Raw genomic sequence first — 26,525 nt, 5'->3', positions numbered from 1 at the left:
GGGAGCCGGGCCGGCGGCGAGGATGGCGGCGGCGCGGGAGCTCACGCAGAACCCGCTGCAGAAGACGTGGGAGCCCTACGACAACGGGCTGCCGGCGGGGCACAGCGCCCAGCGCGGCGGTGAGGGGCTCCGCGGCGGGCGGGCGGGCAGGAGGGTTTCCTTGAAGAGAGGCCTGAAAATACTCGTATATATGCGCGCGCGTGTGTGTATATGTGTATACATACATACATTATATATATGTATGTATATATATATTTTTGCCAGGCCGTGCGTGGCGCCGGTTCTCCCGGTGAGCCGCAGCCCACCGAGTCCGCAGGCTCGAAAGATTTTTATTTTTATTTATTTATTTTTTTTTTGGCTGCGGCGTTTGCTGGCGTCGGGGGCCGCTTCGCCTTGCAGCGCTTCTCCCTTAGGCGAGCGGGGCCGGGGCTGCGCGCCGCGGCCCCGCCGGCTTTTGTCATGCAGATGAGCTGCGCGCTCCGCCGCTGCGCGCTCCGCGCCCGGGCCGCGGGATTTCCCGGCGGGAGGGAGGGCGCTTCTGCGGCAAAGGAGCTTTTCCTGCTGGAGGAAACGGGGGCATTAAGAGGCAGGGGAAAAAGGAGAAAAGCTGCTGGAATTGGTGTGGTTGCTTTTGGAGACGTGCTGAAAGGGAATGCTTAGCTTTGGCTTTAGAGCTGGCATTTTTTTTCCCCAAAAAAAGAAAGAAAAGAAAAAAAAAAAGAAAAAATCCTCTTGTACTTTTATAGCTGTAGATAGCATATCTTATCAAAAAGAAAATGAATAAAAGAACCAAGAATAAAACGCTTACGGGTCACATGTAATCTGGTGACACGTGGAGTTTCCTTAAACTTATTTAGTTTCTCTTGCGCAGAAACTAGTGAATAATCAAATTCGTTTTTTTTTCTTTAAAGACATCTGTTTTCTTTGTAGGATTCTGTCATTTTTTGATTGCCAAGACCCATTACAGTTGAGAAACATTTCTGCTGCAAAACCAGATCTGGACACCTAATTAAAAAAAAAAAAAATCTTGTTGCTTTTGTGTGGATTTACGCTTACAATGTGCCATGTATATATGCGTGTGTGCGTGTACATCCGTACGTGTTACCTTGTTTCGGCACGTGGAGAACACTGTAATTTTCCCTGTGCCTGTGGGCTGCCGGGTCCTGCGTTCCCAGATTTGTGTTGCCCCGTGGTCTGAGGAAGCCGAGGGGCTGGTAGACCCGGGCACCTGCCCGCGCTAACTGGGGGGCTGCCGGGCCGCTGAGGAGCCAGCGCTTCTCAACCCACCGAGACCGGTAACGTTAAGAGGACTCCTCTAAACGACGCGCCAAAGCAAGAATTGCAGACAAAAAGATGTGCGTTTTTATTACTAGCTGCCACTTACCTTGCGCGCTCTTGGGCTGTGCTAAAGCTACTCTTAGGAGCTTGCTTCAAGCCCCGCGAATCGAACAGCACGCTATTAATGTTAACGACAAATAGCAAAATAGGTCGCGGGGAAAGTTGGTTTGAGAGGCTAGGAGAAGTTTATTGATTTAGAGCGGAAGTTTAGACAAACATTAAACTTCCTGCAAAACTTCCTGCAATTAATCTTTTCTTCGTATATTTTTTTATTCCCCTACTTCAGTTACCAGATTTTTTTTTCCCTCTTAAAGCTGGAATTTGATAATCATAATGGTTTTTTCTTTGCTGCTCATTCAGCAGCGCAAACGCAGGCCAGGTTGCCCCCAAAAGTATCAAAGGAGGATTATCTTGTCCCCTGAGGGGCTGCCGTGAAGGTCGGTAACGTTGTTTCTGAAAACTGGCCGGAGGGCAAATCGGAATTTTGCATCGCCTGTATGTGAGTGTTACTGGAAACAGATGAATTGGAAGAGAGAGAGGTGAGGAATAAAATACGAGGGAGCCCTTCAGGCATAGGAGAGGGGAGGAAGGAGGACGAACATGAGGACGAGGATGCTCCCACTGCCTGGAGATCAACGGCGAAAAAAAAAAACCAACTATTTAGGTGTAGTTAAATTTGGATATATTACGTTGGAAAACATATAGGGCTAACCTTACTTGGAAGGGTGGTTGTACCTACTCGTAGTTAAAAGATGTTTGTGTATGACCCTCCAAATAGTACACTGATTTCAGAGAGCAGGCTTTTCCCAAAGGCCATGGAAACACCAAGAACGTTTCCATGTACTTTGGCTGGCTGACTGTAGCAAGTCATACAAAAAACATCCAACCATAAAGGTTGACGCAAAAATGTAACGCAAATAAGGAAAAAAGAATTCTCATTGCAGATGAAAAGGGAAGAGGCAGTTGATAATTTGTTAGGCAATAGGTGAATTTGCAGAAAATCAACTCTGTCTCTGGTTTCACAAGATCACGGGAATTTAGAGGGCTGTAGAAATACTCTTCAGCTGATGTAGGTCATTCAGTGTCCCAGTTTGGTTTCAAAACCTTCTTCTTTATCTTGCGTTAGTTCAGAGTCGAATCTAGGAGGCAAGAAATGATTATGCAATTGCTTTCTCCCTTAGCTGTTAAGTATTTGAAGGACAAGTCTTAATTTTACTCTGCGATACAACCTGCTGTGTTGTTGAGCAGTAGATTCAAAAATTTTAGCCGGAATAGAGACTTTGCTTGAATTGCAATATTTGACTTTAATGTGGCTCTTGTCACTTGACCGTTTCCATTAAGTGGTTGCTATTTTGTGCCTGCTCTTTTTGATGGGGTGGAGGGGCTGCAACATTCATTTCCCTTGGGTATTGCTGTTTATAAACTGGCGTTCTTCTGTGCATATATTACGAATGCATGTGTATGTATAAATGCATATATGTTTATATAATTTATATGTATTAGGACTTGTTAAGGTAGTGGAGCGTCTTTATCAAATGATGGCATGTGACCCTCTACGTTCGACTGGTTTTCTGAGTTTGCAAAATCCCTGTTGGAGTTTGGGGCTCTCAGAAACCCTTTGGGGTTATATACTTGAAGCTTTTTTTTTTTTAAGAAAGAAGTTTGGCTTTTGGAGGTAGGTTGTGGAGGGGGAGTCCTGGAGGATGGCCGGGCGCTCTGGGGAGGAGGGATGCCCAGAGCGCCGCGGCCGGGGGACTTGCGGTTGCGTAGCTCCCCTCGTGTTGCAGCCTGTGCACGTGTGGAGCAAGCGAGGGTTAAGCGCTCTATAAAGGGAAGTTGAGCAGAACTCTTGATCTCATGCAACTCTTGCAGCTCCTTTTCTGCTTGCTTCTCGATGGATGTGCTGTGGTGAGGGGGATGCGGACCGACTGCAGACACCCATGTTTGCAACGAGTGTTTGCAGTGCTTTGCTAAGAAGGCAAAAATCTTCATGCGCTCCGCCGAGTCTTAGGGGTATTAATTAAAACGCTGCGCCAAGATAGCAAGTGAAGCAACGGCTTTGCGTGCATTTGCTTGCGGTCCCATCGTTTGGCTGTTGACATCTGCCGTTGGGGCTGGCATCGGACGCCCTCGGCTTTTTCTTAGCTCCAAACGTGGAGGTGCGCTTGTGCGCAAGGTTCGACAGCGGCCGCTGCTGACTGTCCAAAATAAGATGATACCAAAAATTTCCTAGATTGCAAATTAGCGTTTTAGAGCATAAACCAGAACAAAAGCACAGCGCTAAGGTGTTGTGCCTATAACTGCTCTATCTGCTGTGCAACAACGTATGTGGGGCCGTGGTTTTACGTAGAAGCAGAGTGTTTAAGATCGCGGGCACAAGCAGCGTTCCTTCTCCTGGAGCGCGGGGTGTCTTGGCTCTCCGAGCTCCCGCTGCCTTTAAAGAGCAGGGCGCGCTTTCGGCCAGCCTGGCACCTGATCAGAACGGCAGCTGCCATTTGATTGCGATTAGTAAGTAATTCCTGTGGTTTCTAATGCGTTTTTGCAGGCTGAACAGACCTGCGCACAGAGCGATCGGAGTAACAGGGTAGGGTTGCCCGTTCCAGTGCATGCAAAGGGAGTTTTGTTAGTTTTTTGTATTTATTTGCAGGAGTTTGGATTAAAAAATAGACATTAGATGCCAGGCTGAGGCACTGGCTGCTTGGCAGCAGGAGGAAATGTCCCTCTTGGAGGCCCTTGCAGTGACGTTGATCTGCTTTGCTGTGTGCTGAGAGCAATCTAGGACAAACTGCTGTCAGCAAGGGGACGTTGGCATCATCCGTGGAGCAGCTCTGAAGAGGCTCATGGGTTTCCCAGCAGCAGCTCCTGGTTTTGCAAAATGCCGTTTTATGCAGTGTAGCAGCTCAGGTCTACTGTTACGTTACCAAAGGCCAGATGCTCCCGGGGGAAACTAAATTTACGTGGCTCACTCAGGAAAAAGGATTTTTTTTTTCCCCAGAAGGGACAGGTGTTATGACAGGCAGAATAACTGCATTAGAGGCGAGCACAAAAGCCCGTCTCGGACAGTGCAGCTTCCCAGGCGATCCCGCAGGCTGTCCGTGCAGATCCTGCTTTCTCGCTGTTTCTACAACTCTGGTTTCCGGAGTCGAGAGTTCACCTGCCTGTGGGCAGGACAAGGAAACGTCCTCCTTGAGTACGGGCCTCTGTGTGAAAGAGCTGCTTCTCAGGGCTTGCTGGGTTGGATGGGTCTCTCTCAGTTTGCATTCATTTCCTTTTAACTTTGTTGCATACAATACTACGATTTTTCCAATGATGTTGAGGTTAGGTACAGCTTTTGTCTCCTGCTTTCAGGAAAAGTAGTCGATTTTGCAGTGATTTTTTTTTTAGTACCTCTGTCCTTGCTAATCTGCTCTTTCTTTTTTGGTGGCTTTTCCACGTGTGGCAGCTGTGCAGGATGCACGCGAGCATCCCGTTGGAGCGGGACGTTGCGTCAGCCCGACCTTTGGGAACGGCGGGACATGGCCATGCTTTGTGCAGCGGCTTAGTGGTTATTTCCAGCGTAACACTGAAGCTTCATCTTTTGGAGCCAAGTGGCTCCTTTTTCGTTGAGAGATTGAGGAAATCGATGCAAACGAGGGTTGTTGTATACTTAATCGTTGTCATATAAATAATTAATCCCCTTAGAAATGTGGGGAAGCTGCTGCTGTCTTTGGGCCACCTTAATATCTTCCTTCTTCCTAGGCAGTTCCTTGCAGCTGTGATAGATTCCAACGAGGTATCCACAGCTTTGTACCATTAAAAGTGTATTTCCTTGCCCTTCTAAAATTTGCTGTGGTGTAAAAAACCGTGGTTAGGGCCACTGCAAAATCGCTGCAGCAGCAGCGCAGCTTGCGGCGCATGGTCTGCTTGCACCATGGTCCTGCCACAGCAAAGCTCAAAGCTTCCTTGTTTTTTTCTTTTCTTTTCTTTTCTTTTCCTCTTGCAGTTTGCATGACCAACTGCCCTACGCTGATCGTCATGGTGGGGCTCCCGGCGAGAGGGAAAACCTACATCTCCAAGAAGCTGACGCGCTACCTGAACTGGATCGGCGTGCCTACAAAAGGTGACGGGTTTGCATTTCCTAGGGCGAGTTCCCAGCACTTACTATTATTTTTGGTGCAACTTGCCTGCTTAGGGTCTTTCTGCTTTGGTGGTTTTCTAGAGCGATGGGGCTCGCAGGTGCCCCGTTCTGTTTAGAAGTCGATTAATCGAATTCTGGCGACTCTTTGTTTACCTCCTTACCCTAGCAGAATCCTGAATAAACCGTGAGCCCTTATTTCTAACGCTCTGCTTCCTCCGTTGCCTTTATTTTCGCCTTTGCGCGCTGCCCTCGGGGAACGCCGAAGGGCCGAGCAGTCGGCGCGGCTCGGTTGGGGTTGTGCCCTTGCTGCCACCTTTGCACAACACACAGCTCCTCTGGGCAGCGCTGCGTTTGACTGCGGTTTTAGGGTCCAGTGCGATAGTCGAGGTGGTCTAGTTCTGGCTGGTTAATCATTCAGATAATGGTAAACATATTAGAGCATGCTAAAGGGTCGACTTTTGGCTGGATGTTCAAAGATGTGTTTTCTACTAGCTGTAAGAAGTCAGAGTGAAATGAGTTCTGACCTCTATTTAAATTGCTGTTGAACTCTAGGGTACAGCTTTTAGAATTAGTAATTTTTTTTTTTTTTTTAAGATTGCAGCTTAGGATTAATCTTTGTTAGAAAGGGTGACCGAGCATTTTCTTAGAAAACCGCTTTTCCTGGGTTTGATGCAAGCGGTGATGCAATTTTGTTGGAGCTGAAGTCAACTTGAAATGCTGATTGAATAGATGACGCCCTGCCTAGCGCTCCCGCTTGTGTGGGACTGAACGAACGAGTGATACACGATCAGCATCTGCTGTTTCCAGCATCTGCCACCCTTTGGCTCTTAATGTCTTAAAATTACTGTGTGCTTAATACTGTAAGTGTTCCTAGTCTCTGAGACAGATGGCTAAAATTATTAGGTTACGTAAACCGGAGAGAAGATAAATGCTGTCTTTTAACCTATCATGCGTTAAGCACGTTGGGGAGTTGGAGGTAGGGCTCAGGTTGGATATTATTTCAAATATTTAAACCATCAGGTTTACCTTTTCTTTTATTCCTTCCAAAATTCCCTGTCATTTAGGCTTTGAAACAGTTACAAACACAAGAGGCTTCTTTCCTGGGCTTTCTGGAGGAAACGAGGTCGAGCAGCTGCCTGCAGAGCGCTGTGTTTCAGCGTGGTGTTAGCTACTGAGCTTTGGGAAGCTTTTCTGGGACACTTCTGGCTGTTTGGTGGTGGTTTTATGAAACTGCCCCCCGAGGTGGGCACTAATCCTAAGGGAGACTATGGTGCCCCTAGACAGCACTTCTTCCTTTGCTCTCCAGAACGCTACTGCTCTCACAGTAACTCATTTTTATGAGTTTTTTTTTTATTATTATTGTTGCTTTCGGAAGAGGCCCTGCCTGCCATCCCTGGCCCTCCGAGGCTCTGTTATCTCCAGTTTTTTTGTGTCAGCTGCCGCATTTTTATGTAGGCGGTTTGGCCTTGTTGAGCTCGTCACGGCGTGAACGGGGTTAGACACCGAGCGAGGTCGCACAGCTGACCGCGAAGAACTGCGCCGGCAGCACTGAATTTGAGCAAAACCCAGCCTTTTTTGGGGGGAGGGGGGTAAAATACCGTTCATTTCTTCATCTTGCTCCCCCATCCCAGCGCTGATCAGTGTGTATGCGTGTATATAAAATATATATGTATTTTTTGGTCGGGAAAGCTGATGGTTGAGCCCTTTAGGTCATATAGCCTCTTTCGGTCTTCGTTACGGCTCGGTAATTACATCGTTATTTCTTTCCCTCCTTCCGCGAGCGGGGTCTGGCGAGTGGTGATGCTTGGCTCAAGCTCAGCCGGGGAAGCCCGCAGCTCGCCGGCGGAGGTTAAATATTAAGCGTTTGCTATTCCGTTCGCCCAGCCGCGCGCGCGTGGGACTCCGCTGGTCCTGATGCCGTTTCCACGCTTCGTTTTTAAGCCGTCCTGGTGTTGGGAAGGCGAGGGGGCGCGTGGCGGGCGCCCGCGGCGGCGGCCGTGGGGCCTGCCGGGCCCCGCTGACGCCGGTCTCTCCTCGACAGAGTTCAACGTCGGGCAGTACCGCCGCGACCTGGTGAAGAAGTACAGATCTTTCGAGTTCTTCCTGCCCGACAACGAGGAAGGCCTGAAAATCAGGAGGTGAGTTCGGGAGGCGCTCGGCCGCGCCGGCGGCGCCCTCCGGCCTCCCCTGCCGCCGCTAGCGCCGGGCCCGGCGGCCTCGGAGGCGGCGGGCGCCTCGCGGGCGCCGCCGTCGGAGCCGCGCCGTTCCCGTCACCCGCTCTTGTCCCCCAGGCAGTGCGCCCTGACGGCGCTGACCGACGTCCGGCGCTACCTCAGCGAGGAGAACGGGCACGTGGCCGTAAGTTCCTCGCCGGGGCCCGGGGGCTCAGCTGCGGAGGGGGAGCAGAGCGGGAGGGGGTCGCCGGCTGCGCTCGCGTTCCCCGTCCTCCCTCCCGAGCGGGAAGACGCCGGGGGCAGCTCGGCGGCGAGGCGGGAGGCGCCCGGCCGGCCAGGTCCGGCGTCGCGCGCTCGCCTCCCTGGTGCTCCGTGGTGGAGGCTGCGCCGGCGCGCGGCTCCTGCGCGGCGTTTTAGCGGACTAGCGGGGGGAAAACCGCTCGCTGCCGCTGGGAGCTCCTCTGCGGGGCTTGAGGCGAGCTGTGGGACTTCGGTGCTGGTGCCTTGTTTTTGTTGTTGCTAGCACGGTGCTTCTCGCTGGAGTTTTTAACGATGCTTTTTTAATTCTCCCCTCTCTCTTTTTCCTAGGTCTTTGATGCCACAAACACAACTCGAGAACGCAGAGAAACTATTTACAAATTTGGCGAAGAGAATGGATATAAGGTGAGTCAAAAGCAAAGGTTTTCTGAGCTAATACTTGGGGAAGCCGCACAGTGATGATTTTGCCCCTCAGCCCTGTCTGTTTTTGGAGGAATGCGCTAGCACGAGCCACATCCTTGCACCAATGTGATCCGCCAGTAGATAGTTTTGTGCCTTAAAGCATCATCTGTACGATGAACAGAGTTGCTGCACTTTCCTTTCTCTTGCGTTTAAAGTTTAGACAGTTTGGAGATGATCTCTTTTGTGCCATAGCTTTGCTTGGGTCATCCTGAACCTGTAATTCTAAGTGTGCTGCTAGCGGTGACTATTTAAAATGTGGTTCTTGGTACAGCTCAGGTCTTCCCTGCCAAAACACACAGGGAAATTTCTGTTAGTTCTGTAACACGAAAGATTTTATGTGGCTTTCTGCCTCATGTCCAAGCTCGTTTTGCATTTAGCAAAAATTAGTAGTCTTCCATTTGCTCTGCTCTTGCTTCTATACATCTTTGAGGGTGCAAAACATGAACCTCTTCTTAAGTGAGGCTGCTCCATTAGGTGGAGGAGTCCTACGTTATTTATCCTGGAAGCATTGGTTACTGTTTGCATGGCTGAATTTGCTTCCTCCCCATTTATTTCTCCTCTCCCTCCGAAGTATTTCTCGCCTCAAAACTGTGCTGCTTTTAAGCATCAGCGGGGAAAATAGCTGTAGAGCGTAGCGCTTTGGAGAACGGCGAGCCATGTACTTGTAATGGGAGCACGTGGAGGGAAAGGATGCTTTTTGAGCGTGCGGAGCAAAGGTTAACGCATGGCTTGGCTCGAAAGGGGTTAACAGAAAACCAGACATGTGCTAGTGTGTGTTAGTCTCCAGAGGCATTTTCATGCATCTTCTTTCTTTCTTCCTTCCTTCTGTCCGCGTGACTTCCTGTTTGGATTGAAGACTTTTTTTGTTGAGTCAGTGTGCGTAGATCCAGAGGTCATAGCTGCAAACATTGTGGTGAGTACTAGAAAGTTCGCTTTAACTGCTTTACGTCTGGAGGCTTTTAAGTCAGGGGCTTGAAGTAGCTCAGTATTTTAAAAAAAGACATTGGAAGAACTTCCAATAGGAGAAATCATTAGCTCCCACTAAAGGAACATTTTTCCTTTTCATTTATTTTCCTGTCCTTGTATATGCTAATGCAGAGGTTCAGTTCTCTAAAGAATAGGTGTTTTTGCTCTGTGTATTTTTATTAACTTTCAGAAATTAGGTGCATGTGTTCTATGTTTGTATTTTTTTTTAATCACAATTCCTGTTTCTTTAAACTTCTCTTAAGAAACTCATGTGCTCCCCTGGTTTTATTTTAAATAGCAAGTGAAACTGGGTAGTCCAGACTATGTTGATTGTAGTAATGATGAAGCAACGGAAGATTTCATGAAGAGAATAGAGTGCTACAAGAATACATATGAGACTCTGGACGAAACTCTTGACAAGTAAGTGGTCACGGCTGCATTATCTTAGGACGTTTCATTAGCGGATGGAGCCTCCCTTTGGGGACTGGGGTTTTCAAATCACTTTTTTTTTAATAGCTTGAGTTTTTTTTGTCTCTGGCAAATTAGAGCAGATTATGGAGGTACAACCTGGAAACTTGGTTGCTTGAATAAAGTTGGCTAATAAGTCTACTCTGGGACAGTACTCTTTCCTGTTTTCCAACTTGGAGGATGGTGTGGTTCTTCTGAATAGAGCGTGTACTTAAAATGATTCCCCGCTAGCTGTAGTGACTGGTTGCTATTTTTCATTAGTGTGTAGAGCGGACTTGAGTGATTTGGAAACGTTCAATTTGTTAATGTGGCCGAGATGAATTTTGAACGCATCAGTCTTACAAAATGTGATTTCCACATTTATGTGTTTGCCTGAGCAAATAATCCTGCAGACTCAGGGCTCTGAGAAACGTGCAGAGATGGGTGATCTGCCCTTCTCCCAAAGCATTTAACTGTTTTTCATCTGCACTCAACACTTGAAAGTAAAGTAGAGATGAATCATGTTCTTCTTGGTGCAATCTGGATCTTGGGGTATGGACACTTGAGCTGCACTCATTGCAAGGATGTCCCTCTCCTGGTTTGTTGCAGGAGAACCAGTGCTACAGAGAAGGCTGAGGTGCATTTTAATGTAATTGAGTGTAAGCAATGTGGAGCTGGTTCAGTCAGATCAACTCATGCGTGTACTCTCTGATGGACCTAATGGCTGCGTGAATCAGTAATGATTAACTCCAGAGAATGGCATCACAGACCATCAGAAGTGGTGATGCTTGCTTGCTTGTCACCTTCATTTGTTCTTCTTACAAATTTTCTTGTTTTCTCATGGCGTGACATCTGAAATGCATCTCTAGAAACCAGCTGTGCTTTATTTTAGGCTTATTGGTTTTGCCTTTTTTCCTGCTTTAAACTGTATGCCACTCAAAAGTTAGTAAGTCAGATAGGAAAAGATAAGGAAGAAAAAGAGAAATTATGATCTATGTGATGCTGGGAGAAAGTAGCTGTGGGGTAAACTATAGTAGTGTTGATAAGTGTCTTGCTTCAGAGTAATCCTTCTGATGCTGCAGTTTTCCTGGAAGAGTTCACTGAGATGGGTAGATAATGACAGTGCCTTTTGGCCCTGGTGCACAATCAGACGCCTGCGTGCTGTGGGGAGCATGTTTGGAGGGCAATTTCTTGGTTTTATGATGAGCAAGAGGATAGGAGGATCCTGGTACAAGCTAGTAAAAACCACGTGGAATCTTACGTATGTTTTTGTTTGCTCATGAAAGGGACCTTTCTTATATTAAAATTATGGATGTTGGAAGGAGTTACCTTGTGAACAGAGTCATGGATCACATCCAGAGCCGGATCGTCTACTACCTCATGAATATCCACGTGACTCCTCGGTCAATCTACCTCTGTCGGCACGGGGAAAGCGAGCTCAACCTGAAAGGGAGAATAGGAGGAGATTCTGGGCTGTCCGTCAGGGGGAAAGAAGTACGTACCTCCTGTGCTGCTGTGGCTTTGGGGCCTGGGCGCGTCCGTGCGTATCCGCGCGTGTTGTGTTGTGCAGTTGCAGCTTTCTTCCCCTACCGTGTTTTCTTCTGAGCAGGTTTATGGAGGATTTCTTAGTTACGTTTGTGGGCTGGGGGCGTCTGTGTGCGTTGTGATTTGGTGGGCGCTCTTTTATCCCTCTTTTGTTTTGCTCCTTGAAATTTCTGCTTATCCTGGAGCACAAAGCATTGCAAAGGAGGCTTTATTTGTAACTGTCTGCTATTTAATCCTGATGTTCACAAAGGAGAAAGGAAAGCTCCTGGAGATGCAGCTGTGACCTGCAGCAGCTTTGTGTCTTTCTTACTCCTTCCCTCCCCTCTTCCCCTTGGCTTAACGGAAAGTGTTGCATTTCTAGCAAAAACCTTGACAGAGCCTTTTTGAAAAGCTGTAATGGGTTTCGGGAGGCCCAGAGCCTGCCGCTTGCAAACCGAACACAGTAGGTTGGCTCTGAGCCCTCGTTCAGTGCCTCGTGTTTTTTCTTTCAGTTTGCCAGAAGCTTGGCACAGTTTATTAATGAGCAAAATATCAAAGATCTGAAGGTTTGGACCAGTCAGATGAAAAGGACAATTCAGACCGCTGAAGCCTTGGGAGTGCCTTATGAGCAGTGGAAGGTTTTGAACGAGATAGATGCAGTAAGTTCTTCTTTTCTAAATGTCTAATAAGCTGCTTTGTTTGCTAGGGAAGAAGGAAGTACTTTGTTTTGCAACAGTAAGGCTTTCATGGGATGGAAGGTCATTAAAGCGGTAGTTCTAGAGACTGGAAAATTTGTGATTAATTCCTCTTAACAAGGCTATATACTTTCTGAAAAGCTGCCATAAACAATTTAGATTTGGGTTTGTCTTTCCCATTAAAACACCTCTAAAAGTCGTGATGCAGTGTAATTTTTGGTAGAGGGGGGTTAGAAGGCAAAAAACATTGCTGGCATTGGACACTTTCCAGCTGCACCTGTAAGGTTTGTAAGCACTTGCGATAGATACAATGTAACCTTGCTCATATGGTGCTGCTGCTTGCTCATATATCACCCATATAATTCACTCATACAGCGGTTTAATGCTCCATTCTTGCCATGTCTTGGTCCAACTGAATGTCCAATTCCTTTTGTGGTTTTGGGCATCAAAGAGCAATAAAATACATTTGATAAAGGACATTGATTTTTATTATAAGAGTGATATCTGTTGGAAATGTGTGCTTTTTAATTATTATTATTTTTACTTACAGGGAGTGTGTGAGGAAATGACCTATGAAGAAATACAGGAAAATTACCCACTCGAGTTTGCACTCAGAGACCAAGACAAATACCGATACAGATACCCTAAGGGAGAGGTATGCTGTTCTTTCTTCTCTTAAGGTGAAGGACTTCTGTATCTTCTTAAATACATGCATGCTAGCTGTCAGAAAGAAAAAATATATTTCTGAGTAAAGAAGAAGATTGTTTCTTTCTGCAAGTGAAAGCACATAGGAACTTGCAAATATTGAGCCCATTCAATTTAGCTTTGATTCAGGGCTTGAAAAATAATGGTAAATGGAAAAAGAAAAAAAAAAAAGGAAGAAAAAACCCCAACCAAACATAATTGAGAGATTTGATCTTGCTAGCATCATTTTTATGCGGGTCCCTTATCAGGGAAACTGATGACAAGGCTTCGGCTTATTGCACGCAGAAGCATACTGTCCAGATGATCCTTCTGTCGTTGTTGTAGGCAGTGGTTATTTTGTGTGCAGTTGGGGCTGAAACCCTCTGGAAACCTGTGGACATACTGGTCTTTGATAAACTTGAGGCAATGGAGCTGCAGTGCCTTCTTGCCCCGTTTTTAAGTTGAGGAAAATGTAACTACTGCAATGTTTGTCTGTATATTAATGTAACATGTGGGAGACAACTAATATGAAATGAATAACCTCTGTTTGTGGGTTTTTCACGTGCTGTGCGTTCCTCTCCCCCACAGTCCTATGAAGATCTTGTCCAGAGGCTGGAGCCGGTCATTATGGAGCTCGAAAGGCAGGAAAACGTGCTTGTCATATGTCACCAGGCTGTCATGCGCTGCCTGCTCGCCTATTTTCTCGACAAGCCTGCAGGTAATTCTCCTCTGATACGTTAGAAACAGCCTCGTTTTTCCTGCTGAGGTTATCTTGAAAATCTACCAGCTGGGGCAGTCCCAAACACCAAATTATAACAATTTGCTTTCTCCTCAGAATGTGTTTGTGTGAGCGAGGTGAGCAAATAGACTTTCTCGTATTTGACCCACTCCTGTTACTCAAGCTGCTCACTTGCAGTGCTGCCGTGTTGGTTTTTCTCCCCTGTTTTAATTGTGTGCAAGCAAAGAAAATAGGTATGCTGCCAGTTAAAACGAAACTTTTAAGCAGTTGGCCTGTAACACTTCAGAAAAATTGAAATGTTCTGGTAATTTATACTTCATGTGTAATTTTTTTTTCAGAGCAACTGCCTTACCTCAAGTGCCCGCTGCATACTGTCTTAAAGCTAACCCCAGTGGCTTACGGTAAGTATTTCCAACACCTTTAAATACACCGTTAGTAGATACGACGTCATCGTTAGAGCTTGAAGCATTTTAATTAAAGCACATCTAAAATTTATCTTGCTATAATGCCAAATGGAGAAGCCAGGTAACTTTGCATCCAAATTGCGAGGGCACCTTAAGGTTTTCAGTGTCACGCTGCCACACCGAACGCGGAAGGAGAAGTGGCGGTACGACGTGCTGCCCTTGCCCTTTTGGCCGCAAGGCGAGCGAAACGCTGTGGTTTCCTGGTCAGGGGCGGCGCGCGGAGGGTTAGCCCTGCCGGCTAACCGCGCACCGGGCCCCTCCTGCCGCGGGAGCTGGCTCTGCCCGGCGCTCGGTCCGCCGCGGGGCCACCTCTGCGTCTCCGGGGTGAGCTCGCGCCTCCCTAGGGAAGAGTGAGCTGTGAGTGCGCCCAGCGGCGATTTTAACCGCGGAGTAACTCGTGTGCCTTTATTTCATATTTAAATATATTTGGTTGCATTTTATGGCGAAAGCTTGGCAGAGCATAACTTTTCTCAGGAGCTGGATTTGGCCAATAGTGAGGAGTGAGAAGCCTCCGTGGGAGCAGGTCTGGCTGAAAGCAGTCCTTAGCAGCGGCCAGCGTCGGGGATCAGAGCCTGCTTTGGCTTGCTCTCAGGGATCGCAATGTATATGTGGACCGAAAGATTACGAGCGCATGCTCCTAGTGGAGCTTTTTCCTCTTAAAATCTGTTTTCTTGCCAAACCCTTCTCTGAGTGGTGGCTCTCCTGCAGCATTTGCTCACCGTGTTGGTGGCAAATGGGCTTCCTCAGAAGACACTTCTCCGCGGAAGCAAGTCAGCTTTTTATTTTGAAAGCACTGTGGCTTTGAAAGAAAGCCTGAAATCACCTTTCCCCACTAGGCAGCAATTCTCTGAAACATGTAGTTATCCCAGGAAGGAAGTAAACCGAAAAATCTGAAAACCTGGTCTGTCGTTTGTGGCAGGCCGTGGACTTGGTCAGGTGTGGTGTGTCAGAGGGACTGGGCTATTTGTGAGTGCTGTGCAGTTTATATATATATAAAAAAATCACTTTAATGATGTTAGGTCTGACTGTGTTTGGCAATTTAATGTTGAAAATGTGGAAATGAATACTACCTAAATCGTGTTTGTCTCTTTTGGCTTGATTTTTTTTTTTTTGGGGGGGGGAGGGGGGTGTGAGGTGAGGTGAGGTGTTTCTGTCTTTGGGTGAAGCTTCTTTGCAGCCGTCAGCTTTGAAGTCCCATGTCACTGGTGGGGTTCAAACCCTTGTTCCACATGCACAGAGGATTGGAGTTGCTAGCAACTCCTAATCATTCTCAAGTTTTAAGAAATGAGAGCAATATTTAAATTCTGTGTTACAGAGAAATCCTAATAAGCTTAGGATGTTTTTTAAAAAAAAAACTCCAGGTAGGAACTTTCTCCTGGGATGTTGTTCATGGATGCTTAAAAAAGGCATATTTGTGTTTCGTATTTCAAAACAATAATAAAGTTAAGGTGAGACTATGAGAGGGGTTATCAGATTGGTAGTAATATTCATTCTTGTAGAGTTGATTTGCTATCAGGCTACAGCCCTCCAAAATTTAGGGAATCCTGATATAAGTCAGAAGAGGAAAGGGATTAACCTTCAGCAACTTAAAACTAGATTGCATCTTTACGACGACTTTGTTTTTAAAGCAGATCGATTCTAAAAGTGTGTTTTCTCTCCCCAGGATGTAAAGTGGAATCAATATTCCTGAATGTGGAAGCTGTAAACACACACAGAGATAAACCTGAGGTAAGAACATCCTTCACATCAGAGACCTCAATGCGAGGTGCTGTGTGAGCTGATTCCCGTTCTCTGCGTGTTTAGAAATGATTTCTAAAGCTCTGCTGAGCATGCTTATTTTTACGTATCAAGCTTTATGCCAGCTTGTTGTTGAGAAAGCAGATCTTTTTTTTTTGTTGAGCAAATACGCCTTGCCTATATGCTTTAGCAGGAGTTTTTTTGCATCTTCCAAATGGATGCAGCATGAAGTGTAAGTCAGCCAGTGTAAGTAAAGAGTGCAGTCAGAAATGCATGGTTTTATGCTTATTTTAGGGAGCATAAATAGGGAAAGCATCAGCTTTTGCATCACTACAATCACTGCCGCTTGCTTCGAAAAGCGGCACGGAGGACGCTGCCTGTGTCCCAAGCTCTAGGTCTCGGCTTGCAGCGCGTTTGTGAAACGCAAGCGGCGATGGGAGGTCGGACCGCGGAGAAGCTGCGAGAGTTACACGGTGCAAAAGTTAGGCAAAACGCACGGTGGCTGGAGCGTCCAGCTCCCTTGCAGCTCCCTGCGCCAGCGCTGCTAGGAATGGCCCCGGCGCCTTGCTGCAGTTGCCCCCAGGAGTTAAAAATGAGCAAAGGCCACTGGTGAATTAAAAGTCACGTTGGTAGCATGAGGAAAAAGCGCTCGTTGAGGTGCCTGTCGCAACAATAGGGTGAGAGGGAAAATAAAAATAAATGAGCTTGCATGTGTGTATGCAATTGGGCACGTGATATAAAATGCCCTGCTTATACGAGGGAATGCATTTGGGGCAGTTGTGCATAAACCGTGCCGGAGGGGTCTGCAAAAAGGTTTTATTTCAATGTCTTGGGTGCTCTGAGTTCTGAATATACTGACTTTTGATCCTTCATAGCCAAGGTATTTTCCATCAGACAGCTGTGCTGTTTATTTCCATTACCTTCGCCTTCTCCTCATCCCCTTTGGGCTTCTCTGCTCTTGGGTCTCAGTGTGGTCTGCCAGGTTTAGGAAGCCCCGCTGTGTTTTCTTGGTGCCTGAAATGTGTTGGATAAGTGTGGTGAAAATAAACTGAGATATCTGAAAGCAGGAGTTGTGATAACCATGATGAAGTATTAAGTCACTTAGATCAATTGAGCTTTTTTTTTTTTTAGTTTATCTAGTAAAACAGCAGGGCTGAATTTAGGCCTTGCTAAGATTTTGGGGGAATTGCCATTAGAAACACCAGTCACCTAACAGGAGATGTGAATTTTGAGGGTTAAGCTCTACCTTGATCACCAAAGGTGTCTTGCAGAGCTAGATGCTGATGCTGGTGTTGGCACTGGGTAGTTGTGGTTCTGGTGCACGTAAGGGCTCACACAGAGGGGTGCACGGCTGTGGACGCAGAGCTGTTTATTGAGGAAAGGAATAGATTGATTTCAGTTAATTAGGAAAAAAAAAAAAAAGAGAGAGACTCTTTCATCAAAACCCCCCAAAACGCCCTTCCCGCTCTCCCCAAGAAACCCAAAGCAGGACAGGATGGGCCGTGTAACCTGGTAGAGCTGGATGAAGGACTGAGTTGGTTCTGTGCCATCCCGCGGACTATTAACATTTCAAAAGCTCTCATTTACAAAACCTCTGAAAATGTTAATTACTACTGTAAAATTAAATTTTCAAATGCTCTCCAGAAGCCAAAGCATTTAATTAAATATAGCTTTGCAGGTAATAACACTTCATTATGTAATGGTGATTAATCTGAAATGGATTTAACGTGAGCGCCTGTCGGCATTGTAGCTCCTGTCCTTTTCCACTGGAGGAGTCTAGTCTTTTTATAGAAAATAATTCAGTGGAATTACTTCAGCTGTTGCTTGGATCCTCTCTTTGGGCCAGAAAAGCAGCAGTGGGGTAAAACGTCCACTCTGCACCTCCGTCTCGGTCAGCACGTGGAAGATTGGGAGGTTGCTCGTAGCGAGAAAACTAACCCCAATCTGCCCCTTTCCTTGCAGGGGGAAGGGGGAGAGGGAGAGGGGGTGGAAAGCTAAGGCTGCTTCCCCCGGGGGTGACCAACGGGCTCACGAAGCCCGGCAGCACGGAGCTTGAAGAACGGTTTCTGAGCATTAACAGGGTTTTGGCCTAAACCTGGCAGATCAAGATCTTAAACGTGGGTTGTCACGGTCGGTACTCTCGGTGGTAGACCCCTTCGGCGATCGCTCGAGGTTTAGCGGAGGTGGTGGCGCGACGATGGGCCGTGACGTGGTGCCGCGGTGGGCTTGGATCCCGGGACGCGCTGGGCACGGCTGCGGTCCCGCCGCTGCTCGTCCGGCCTGAGCGTTTGGCCGGGCTCTGCTTTCGGCTTTGTTTGGAGCAATCTGCTGCATTGAATGTGCTCGGTTTTTTCCTACAACCTCTGCAAAATCAGGCAAGATCTGGTCGGTGTGGTTGGTCGTGAACTGGGAAGGTGTCTGCAGAGAGGTGTTTTTTTTTTTTTTTTTTTTTGATTATCAAGTGTAGCGTTTGTGCTTTTGTATTACCTGTAATACAAACAAACTGAAAAATCTTCCCTTGGAAATCAGTGTATGACATAGCTCAGGAAAGCACGGAAAGTGCTTGGAACTCAAGTACTCAAGTGCTTATTTTGAATAGAAGTGTATGCACTTAAGTACATGTTTAAGTGCATTCCTGCCTGGGCCTCTAAGACTTCCTCCCAAATATGAATGAAATGACTTTTTGGCAATATTATCAGCCTGGGATCAGCAATTGCTGTAAATACGTTTTCCTGCTGCCTAGTCCAGGGACATCGAGCTGCTCTCCCTGCTGCACTGTCTGGGGTGGGGGGAAGTCTCTGCTTTTAAATAAATGCAGCTGGGTACTTGTGCAGGAATCTGGGATTTTTGTTGCTCTTACTGCTGCGTGATAAACATTCTCCTCTGTATTTTTATTATTACACAGAATGTAGACATTTCCAGACCTCCTGAGGACGCTCTTGTAACAGTCCCTGCTCATCAGTGAATCCGGTGTCCTCGTCAACTCTCGAACTGGGGGTGCTGTTTTCATCCTACTACTTCAAAATAAATTGCAAAACTAATCATTCCAATCACTTTGGAGGAAAAAAAAACTCTCAAAAATCAAAAAGAACCCCCCCAAACTGAACAACTCAAACCCTAAGCCAAATATTTGTATAGTGCATGGCTTGAAAAAAAATTATCGAAGCACAATAAAACTGTACTGCATTGGTTAATGAATATGGGTGAGTTGCTAAACATTAATTGGCTGTCACAGGAATGCTGTTTTTCTTGATTGCTGTAACCTAATGAACACGCAGCACTGATTCAAAGCTATTGTAGCGACCAGCAGGCATTTGATGGCAGCTGAAGTGGGGTGATTCCTGAAAGTAGAACGAAGTAGAACATCCCATGTAAGGTGAGAAAAAGTTTGCCGTGTGCTTTCTGGACGCCAGCATTGCCTGTTTCAGAGCCCCTGGGAGTGATTGGACTGCTCTGTAGCATAAAATAACAATTCCTAGTTACGGTGAAGTCTTAGTCATGCTCAGCTGTAGTAGTAGTTCTCTAGAAGTGCTAATCAACGTTGTGCTGTTCGGGAGAGGGTGGCGAGTTCCCACCTAGCGCCAAAAGAGTTTTTCAAGATGCAGGAACGCGCGCACATATTTTTAATGTAAAACTCACCTTAATAGCTGTTTTGCATTAAGCAGGAGTTAGCATTTACCAAGCAGCTTGCTGGAGAAGAAGGAGGGTTTCCCTGGCTTGCGCGAGACCGTTCGCTGCCCGGGGAGCGGGGGCTGCCCTGAAACGTGCTCCCCCTCGGTGGCTGGCGGCGGCCGGGCTCGCTTCGCCTGCCGGAGCCGGAGCGGAGCAGCAATTCCCCGCGCTGCACGGCGTGGCGGCTGCTCCTCTGCTTTGTACTTTTGGCACCCGGATTTTTTTTTTTTTCTAGGCGACAGCAAGAGGTGACGACGGTCTCGGAAGATGGGAGCGGAGTTGCACTGATCGTTTTGTGGGTCGGTTTTCCTCGAAAGGGATGGAAATGGGAGGCTTTGCCCTCCTGGCAGCAGGCGTGTGATCTCGGAAGAACCGCCCGGGCTGCGAATCCTGAAGTTCGTTCCAACAAACTCTTTTACGTTTGGCAAAGCGAGACCGTCCTGAAGCACCTCTGCAGTCGGGGCAGGCTCATTCGGTAGTGTCGAATCCGGGAAGGGCAGTAAATCACCGATTCCTCGGGCTGTTTGCTCAGGGGGTTCTTTTCAGCTTAAAAGCAAGCAAGAAGGGCTTGCTAAAGCCTAAAGCTTTTACCTCTTAGGGAAGCTTCTCAGATGGCTGCTTTTCCAAAATCCTGATTTTGGAAAAAAGCATTAACTGTTTGCCCCTCTAAAATTACGCTGCAGTTTGCAGAGGTTTTTTAGCATTCAGGAACGCTATATAATAGTATAACGCCTAAATATCTAAATAGCTAATATCAAATACCTGAATATCTAAATAACTCGCTAGCCAGAGAGATTCCCGCTATACGCCGCTCGGTATGTCCTGGGCTTGGAACAGGAGAACCTGCGTCGTTCTCCTCTCTGGTTTGTGAGCTTGGTGCGGCTCGTGGGTCACTTTTTGGAGCTGTAGTTGCCCCAGCCTCTTCGAATGTGCTGTCAGAGGTAAAACACCGTAGCGGACCTTGCTTGCACAGTCTGTTGGCGAGTCACGTTGCTTCTCTCCGCCTGACGGAGGGGCAGCATCCCTGCGAGGCGGGTGCCGAGGGCCGTGTTAGGGTGGCTTCGAAGGCTTTTGCCTGTATGGTTGCTGACCAAGGAAAGTGCAGCTCGAAACTAAATTTTCAATAACAAAAAATATTTTAAAAAAAAAAACCCTGTGGCGGAAGAACCTTGCTGGCCGCTGCCCGCCTGCTTCCCCGGGGCTGCGTTCAGCGCCAAGGCTTCTCGCGCTCCCGGCCGCGCGTAGCCCTCGCTGTGCAGGGGTCTGCGATGGATGTTTGAAGGTGGGTTGAAGTGGGCTCCTGTTAGGGCGGTGGAGTGCGTTGCTTAATGCTCCTTTCCGCGTTGGTTTTCTCCCGCGGGGAAAAAGGCCTGATGCGGAGTGGGAAGCGGTGGCGCTGGTTTGCGGTGCTGATGGCCGGGGCGAAGCTGACTGATTCGCGCGATGCCGCTCGTGCCGCGGCGCTTGCTCGTTAGATACGGCTGCCCCGGGCTAACTAGACTTGCCAGGTGCCTGATGGCTCTGGCTAACTTGATGCTCCAGAGAATTTGTCTGCCTCGGTCGCGTGTGCTGCGCAGAGCCCAAACGCACGGCTAGAAGTGCTGTTTCCCCCCAAACTCGTCTGGTTTTATTTCCTCTCCTGTCTTTTGGGAGCTCTCGAGAACGCGTTGGTGTTGATGCGTCGCAGCAGTGATGGGGTTTTCCTGGAGCGGTAATTTGGTTCGGGTGTGTTGAGTAGGCGCTTGCAGAGCAGTTGCAGGGACACCTTAGGGACTCCTCCGGGGGGAAAGCCTTTACCATTAAAAGGGCTGTTAATCCCTTTCTAAGCCTCCTCGCTCCATCTGCTCTTGCAGTTACATATCTTGAATGCATGTCTGAAATGACCCAGGAAGCCAAGGAACTACTGGAGATGCCAACTGTGCTGCAGATGTTGCATTGGACATTAAGAAAGCCAGTTAATTACATCGGATGTTAAGACAAATGAAATAAATGCTTGGTTTTTTGGGGTTTTTTTTGTTTTTTTTTTTTGGTGATCATGCAGAGTTTGGCTTGTTTTGCCAGGTCCTTGGACGGATGGCGGCACCAGTTCTGTATCCCGGGTTGCAGAAGGGGTGCTGCCTCCGGAAGCTCCTTTCTGAAGCGGGACTTGCTCGAGCAGGAGCTCGGACGCGCGGTTGCAAAACCGCCGACACGACGCCTGCCGACGGGCCCGCGCGTCCTGAGATGAATTTAAGCTTTGCGTTACCGGATCCTTGCGGCGAGCTAACTGCTGGCCAGCGGGAACAGGGTTAACTTTCAAGTTGCAGATAAATAATTTTTCCCCGTGCGGGCTCTAAACAAAGGAGAAATGGGTTCCCAGGTTCGCTCGCTTGGTTTTGTTGTCTGGTTTGTGCCTTTTCCAGGTGCATTTCCCCTCCCCACGTCGCGCTGCAGGGGTTTCGTTCGGCTCCTCGAGCCGCTTAGAGGCGCCGAGCGTTGGAAGCGGCTCGCCTCCGGCCCGCGGCGCCCTGGCTGCGCCTCCAGCATCGCCGCGAGCTCTCCCTGTCTTGTCTCTTGCAGAACGTAGGTGTGGATCGGTCCCGGGAAGAGGCGCTGCGGACGGTGCCCACCCACCTATAGCTGCGGCTCGCGGCGGCCCTTCCCCGTCGCCGGGGCCGTGGGGCATAGCTCAGGGCCGCGGGGACGGAGAAGGCGGCAGCCGAAGTCGACCGAGCCGGGAGCAAGGCGCCTTCTCCCCATCCACTTTTAAGACATTTTGAATGTGGCTCTGCTTCTTCGGAGAAAACCGGACGACTCCCGGGGCCGAAAGGTATCAGCGAGGACTGTTTCTGGGAAGCAGAGTAGAGTTGGTTTTAAATTTTCCTATGTAACTTTGTGCAGTGTTGGTGGTTTTTAGTGTGTGTCTGTGGATGCTGCAAGCCAGTTAATTACCCGTCTCAATTTTACTGTCACGTTTTAACTAGATTTTACTTTTTTTAAGTGTTTTTCTAAGAGTCCTTTTATTTTTACTGTGAATGATTGCCTTTCATTAGACGGAGGGGGTTTTTGGTGGCATATTTAATACATGTGAAATCTTGCATTTTGGCCACTGGAGGCTCCGTGTGGTAGGACCTGCTTCAGGTCGGCAAGCCGCTCAGCTGCGCCTCCTTGAGCTCGGGTTTGCCACCAAAAACCTAACTTTTTCAGCAAGGGGGAGAGGAAGGAGTCAAGCAAGGTTTAGCGGCGTGCAAGCCTTTTACCAACTTGTGCAAGAAAAAAGCTGGGATGAATTCTGAAATTATTATTATTATTTATGATGTGGCACATCTACCTTTGCCATTTGGTTTTGAGTAGCCTCGGAGCAGCTCCAATGCTAAAAATGGAATCTGCTGTCTGTTAAGGCCAAGAACTGCACTAAATCAGTGCATGTTGCGCCTGTGCATTACAACCGCACAAGCTCGCAACTCAGTCACTGGCTTTTAGTTCCTGAAATGAGAACGACCATGGGAATGTGCTTTCTTCTTCTTCTTCTTCTTCTTTTTTTTTTTTAATGACTTTTCAGTTAATTGACCTTTTGCCACGCATGCTGTTATTGCTCAAGTCCCGCGCGATAAGCCAGGCCCATCTGACGTTGTATTGCCGGGCAAGGGCTTAAACGCATTTTGTTTGTGCAGGGTTTATAAAATAACGTGCTGCTGTTGTGATTTGTTTTCATAAGCTAATTCCAGCAATATATTCCGCTCCGGAAGGAAGCCATAGAGCCAGGGCCCGCCTCAGGAAAGGAAAGCAGTGGGGTGCTGAGCGACCAGAGGCAGTGCTTCAGGCTGTGCTGCCTGAGGCTTTTTGTACATGATCCATGCATTCATTCAGTAACGTGCTTTTAATATCTTTCTTAATTTAGCTGTGATCGTAGTTGCTGTCTAAGAAGAGGGACCACACAGTGCTGCTCGGAGCAGTTAGTTAATTTATTGACGATGTCCCCTTGCTTTACCTCTCCAGACTTCTTAGAGGTGCTCTAAAATTCTTTAAGGCTACGTGTTTTATGTGTAGTAGGGATTTTTATAGACGGCTTTTGAATATACTAAAGTGAATGTTTTACAAAGTGGATGTTCAGTTAAAAAAAAAAAGATTGTATACAAGTGTAAATAAACTGTTGATAATTGAAGAGGGAAAAATAGGAAGTTGCCTGTGCTACTTTAGGAACTTAACTAAGTCGCTGACTGCATCTGATCCTGTCTAGCTGGTGAGAGCAAATGTCAGCGGACCGAGAATGTAAATTTGAAGTGAGCGGTCAGGTCTCCCTGGTGCATAGCTACCTTTCTGCAAACACACCGTAAAAATTGCATATTGCCTTCATGGTACTATGCAATTCTGCTGCATCCGTCCTCCCACGCTGTCCCTGACCGCCCACGTGAAGTGACCTGGCCTTGACAGGGGAGGCAGAAGCCTATTCCTGGCCGTGAATGTTTTAACCATTTTATATTTTACTGTATTTTGACTGTTAAGGCACTTGCTAGCTCAGATGCAGTCTTCTCATGGGATTAAATTCTTTTTCCATACCTAGCAGGCGTTCATCTTAATCTTTTAGACAAATGTCATGCTGTGACCTTTTGATGCAAGTAATAAAGCTGGAGTGCTGGAACGTGCGCGTGGGTCCGTGCCTCTTTCCTCGTTCGCTTGCAGCAGTGGCCGCGCGGGTGAGCTTGTCCTGGCAGCGCGCAGCTTGCCCCGGCTCGCCGAGGCGCAGGAGTTGCAGCTTGCTGAGAAGAAGTTGCACAGAAATGCATGTAAGTATCTTTTATAAGGAGATGATAAATGTCCTCCCTGTCCGGCAGGTGGCCCTCGGGCACAGCGATTTAGCAGGCGAAGTCCCCATGGCTGGAGCCAGCTGCAGCCCGGGTGCCCACCGGCAGAGCCAGGCGGCTGGCGGCCAGCGCTGCCCACTGCCTCCTGTATGATTTTGTAGACAAAAATGGTGATGTGAGTGCTGAATAACTACCTGCTCCATCCAAAATTGCCACCTCTGTTCTCATGGATCTGGTCTACTCCATGGTTATATGACACGTGAGTCTTAGCAGAGTTGTTTGGATTATAACAACAAGGTAGAGCTGTTCATTAGAGGAAAAACAAAGAAATCACTATCTATATATGTTTTTTAGTCTGCAGCAAGCTTCATGGAGAAAGGACAGTTAAACACAGTGGTCCCAGGGCAGCAAAGGAGGCAAGCAGTCCTAACGCTCTGCATGACGACTGGACTGAGGGTTTCCTTCCTTCTGGTAAGGCGCTGCAGTCCCGTGGTTTATTTCTGGTAAAAGGAAGTAGAATTTAGCAGTGGAAGCTTATTTTCCCTGCTGCTGGATGCTTAGCCCAAAACGCCTTATGCCTGTACTGCCTCAGAATAAATAGCCAGACTAATCAGCGCAGCCAGGCGCCCGGGTAGAAGGGCAGAGGCATCACAGCAGATCTGGCATTTGCAGACACCTTCCCACGATGCTGCACAAGTCAGATTTGACTGCAGCTACTGTAGCATGCAGATTAAAAAAGGCAAAAAAAAAGTACTTTTTTTTTTTTTTTTTTTGTGGGAGAGGAGAAAAGTTTGCTTCTTAATTTTTCCTACATTTAGAATGCTGTAGAATTGAGGTTTTTGTTAACTATAATAGCTAACAGTATAGTCCCGAGGGTAGTTCTGACTCTGTTTAGCACTGGGTGCTTTGGTGAGAGAGACTTTGGATTTAGTAAAGAGCAGTTAGAGCAGTGCTGAGCTAACTCTTTCCAACAACAGCTGGTGTCTTAGTCTTAGGACTATTTATGCTGCGAATTTCTCCTTTTGCCTGATTCTTCCGTTTGGTTCATATTATTCTTCTTTTCCTAAATTACGAGTGCTTACAAATTACTATTTTTTGCTCTCATTTAAAGACAACTGGAGTTTAATGGAATGTTTCTAGAAGAAAATATCATAAAGCCAAGAATGAAAGTTTCATTACACTTTCTTTTAATTGAAGACAAATAAAAGAACCAAGGGCTCAAACACTTTTTTAAAAAGACATCATCTGTTCTCCAATGTCTTCTCTCGAGCAAAATATACAGCATATTTATATAACATAACTACATTCAAGTAACCAAACAGAATTTACATTTTCCCAAATAGAGAAAATAATGCACATGATTCACATACCTTAAACCCAACCATGCATAAAAGGACACTGCCAATAAATCAGCAGTTACACATAATTAATCACACTACTGTGTATTATTCTGAAATATTGACAACACCGTTGGACTGTGTAACATTTAACACTTGCCGTTCTCTGTTTAAACTTTCAGCCCCGCTTTAAAGTCCGGCTCAAGCAGAGGCTACTTGTCTATGATCTGTTCAAATTTGGGGTTAATGAAAGAGAATCCATCAAATGCAGACTGATCCATGGACTCAATCAGGTTTTTGTCACTGTAAGATAACTTTGGCTTCTCGTTCAGAAATTCTCTGTCAAAGTTGTTGTAGTCGCTTGCTGACTTCTGTGTTGAACAAAAAACAGGAAAGATGATAGACAGTTTGAGGCAGAGGCTGCAAGCTTTTTTTTCCTTCCAAAATAAATTGTTATATATAATAGCTTAGCAAATGATACCCTGAACTATTAAAAAAAAATATAACTCCTCTATCTCAATACCTGTTGTAACAACAGTATAAAATTACGACTCTGTAATTATTTATTATTAGCTGAAAACAAATAGGATTGACTAGCTTTGGAAAAGAACCACCTGGATTCTGTGTGGACAAAAGCAATTCTTTACATGTAAGCCTAACACTTCTTGGTATTAACTGGTGTTTTTTGATCTCTGGAAAGCATTTTAAGTTCTGTGCTTGTTCAGAAAAAAACCTGATGCATTAGGACAGCTGCTTGGTGTGTGGATAAAACATAACATTTGTGTCTGTTTCATGAGAATTTGCATTGCTAAAGATGACCAAGTTTTCCATTCCAAACCTCCAAAGTTTACTCTTGCAGGGTCCTTACATTTCCAGAGCGCGTGGCAACATAATATATGAACCTCCTATTCTGGAATGGAGCAACTCTCCTGCGTTGTATATGTGAGCACATTTTAAAGAGACTGTGTTACCTCAACGTCGCTTTATCTGTACCAGTATGGGATGGAGGAAAACTGTTTTGAATTTTTAACTAATTGAAGATAAGGTGAAGCAGAAGCTGCCCATGTTGACACAGACTATTAGTGTGTGCTCTGTTCTCTGTGTGGTTTTTAGGTAACATTAGCCGC

The 26,525-nt window shown here is 47.0% G+C and overlaps 2 protein-coding genes across 6 annotated transcripts in view; one reads left to right on the top strand and one right to left on the bottom strand.

Moving 5' to 3' along the window:
- On the top strand, positions 1–25,612 carry LOC134145723 (6-phosphofructo-2-kinase/fructose-2,6-bisphosphatase 4). Of its 2 annotated transcripts, XM_062585529.1 has the most exons (17): positions 1–119; positions 5,321–5,437; positions 7,497–7,593; positions 7,747–7,813; positions 8,218–8,292; positions 9,206–9,262; positions 9,614–9,735; positions 11,049–11,256; positions 11,799–11,945; positions 12,532–12,636; positions 13,254–13,383; positions 13,743–13,805; positions 15,532–15,596; positions 21,837–23,953; positions 24,092–24,320; positions 24,416–24,532; positions 25,581–25,612. In XM_062585529.1, exons 1-14 carry the CDS (start codon positions 23–25, stop codon positions 21,894–21,896), a joined length of 1,410 nt encoding a protein of 469 aa, XP_062441513.1. In that variant the 5' UTR covers positions 1–22; the 3' UTR covers positions 21,897–23,953; positions 24,092–24,320; positions 24,416–24,532; positions 25,581–25,612. The 2 variants fall into 2 exon arrangements, with proteins under 2 accessions (XP_062441513.1, XP_062441514.1); XM_062585530.1 differs by lacking the exons at positions 24,416–24,532; positions 25,581–25,612 and having other exon boundaries at positions 21,837–22,086; positions 24,092–24,105.
- PRKCD (protein kinase C delta) overlaps positions 25,244–26,525 on the bottom strand; it is a 56,137-nt gene continuing 54,855 nt past the window's right edge. For 3 of the 4 annotated variants that reach the window (XM_062585525.1, XM_062585527.1, XM_062585526.1), the window contains exon 18: positions 25,244–25,769. In XM_062585525.1, the coding sequence (XP_062441509.1) occupies positions 25,611–25,769 (159 nt within the window). In that variant the 3' untranslated portion in view covers positions 25,244–25,610. The remainder of the gene's footprint in view (positions 25,770–26,525) is intronic. The other variant, XM_062585528.1, reaches the window with a different exon arrangement.

The sequence above is a fragment of the Rhea pennata genome, chromosome 12 (genome assembly GCF_028389875.1).
Source record: "Rhea pennata isolate bPtePen1 chromosome 12, bPtePen1.pri, whole genome shotgun sequence".
Lineage (NCBI taxonomy): Eukaryota > Metazoa > Chordata > Aves > Rheiformes > Rheidae > Rhea > Rhea pennata.
Note: the sequence above shows the minus strand (reverse complement) of the source record. Positions and strands in the feature narration are given on the sequence as shown.

Coding starts and splice junctions, on each gene's coding strand:
- LOC134145723 (XM_062585529.1), top strand. CDS start 23: ATGGCGGCGGCGCGGGAGCTCACGCAGAACCCGCTGCAGAAGACGTGG. Junction 5,438..7,496: donor GATCGGCGTGCCTACAAAAG/GTGACGGGTTTG, acceptor TCTCCTCGACAG/AGTTCAACGTCGGGCAGTAC. Junction 7,594..7,746: donor GAAGGCCTGAAAATCAGGAG/GTGAGTTCGGGA, acceptor CTTGTCCCCCAG/GCAGTGCGCCCTGACGGCGC.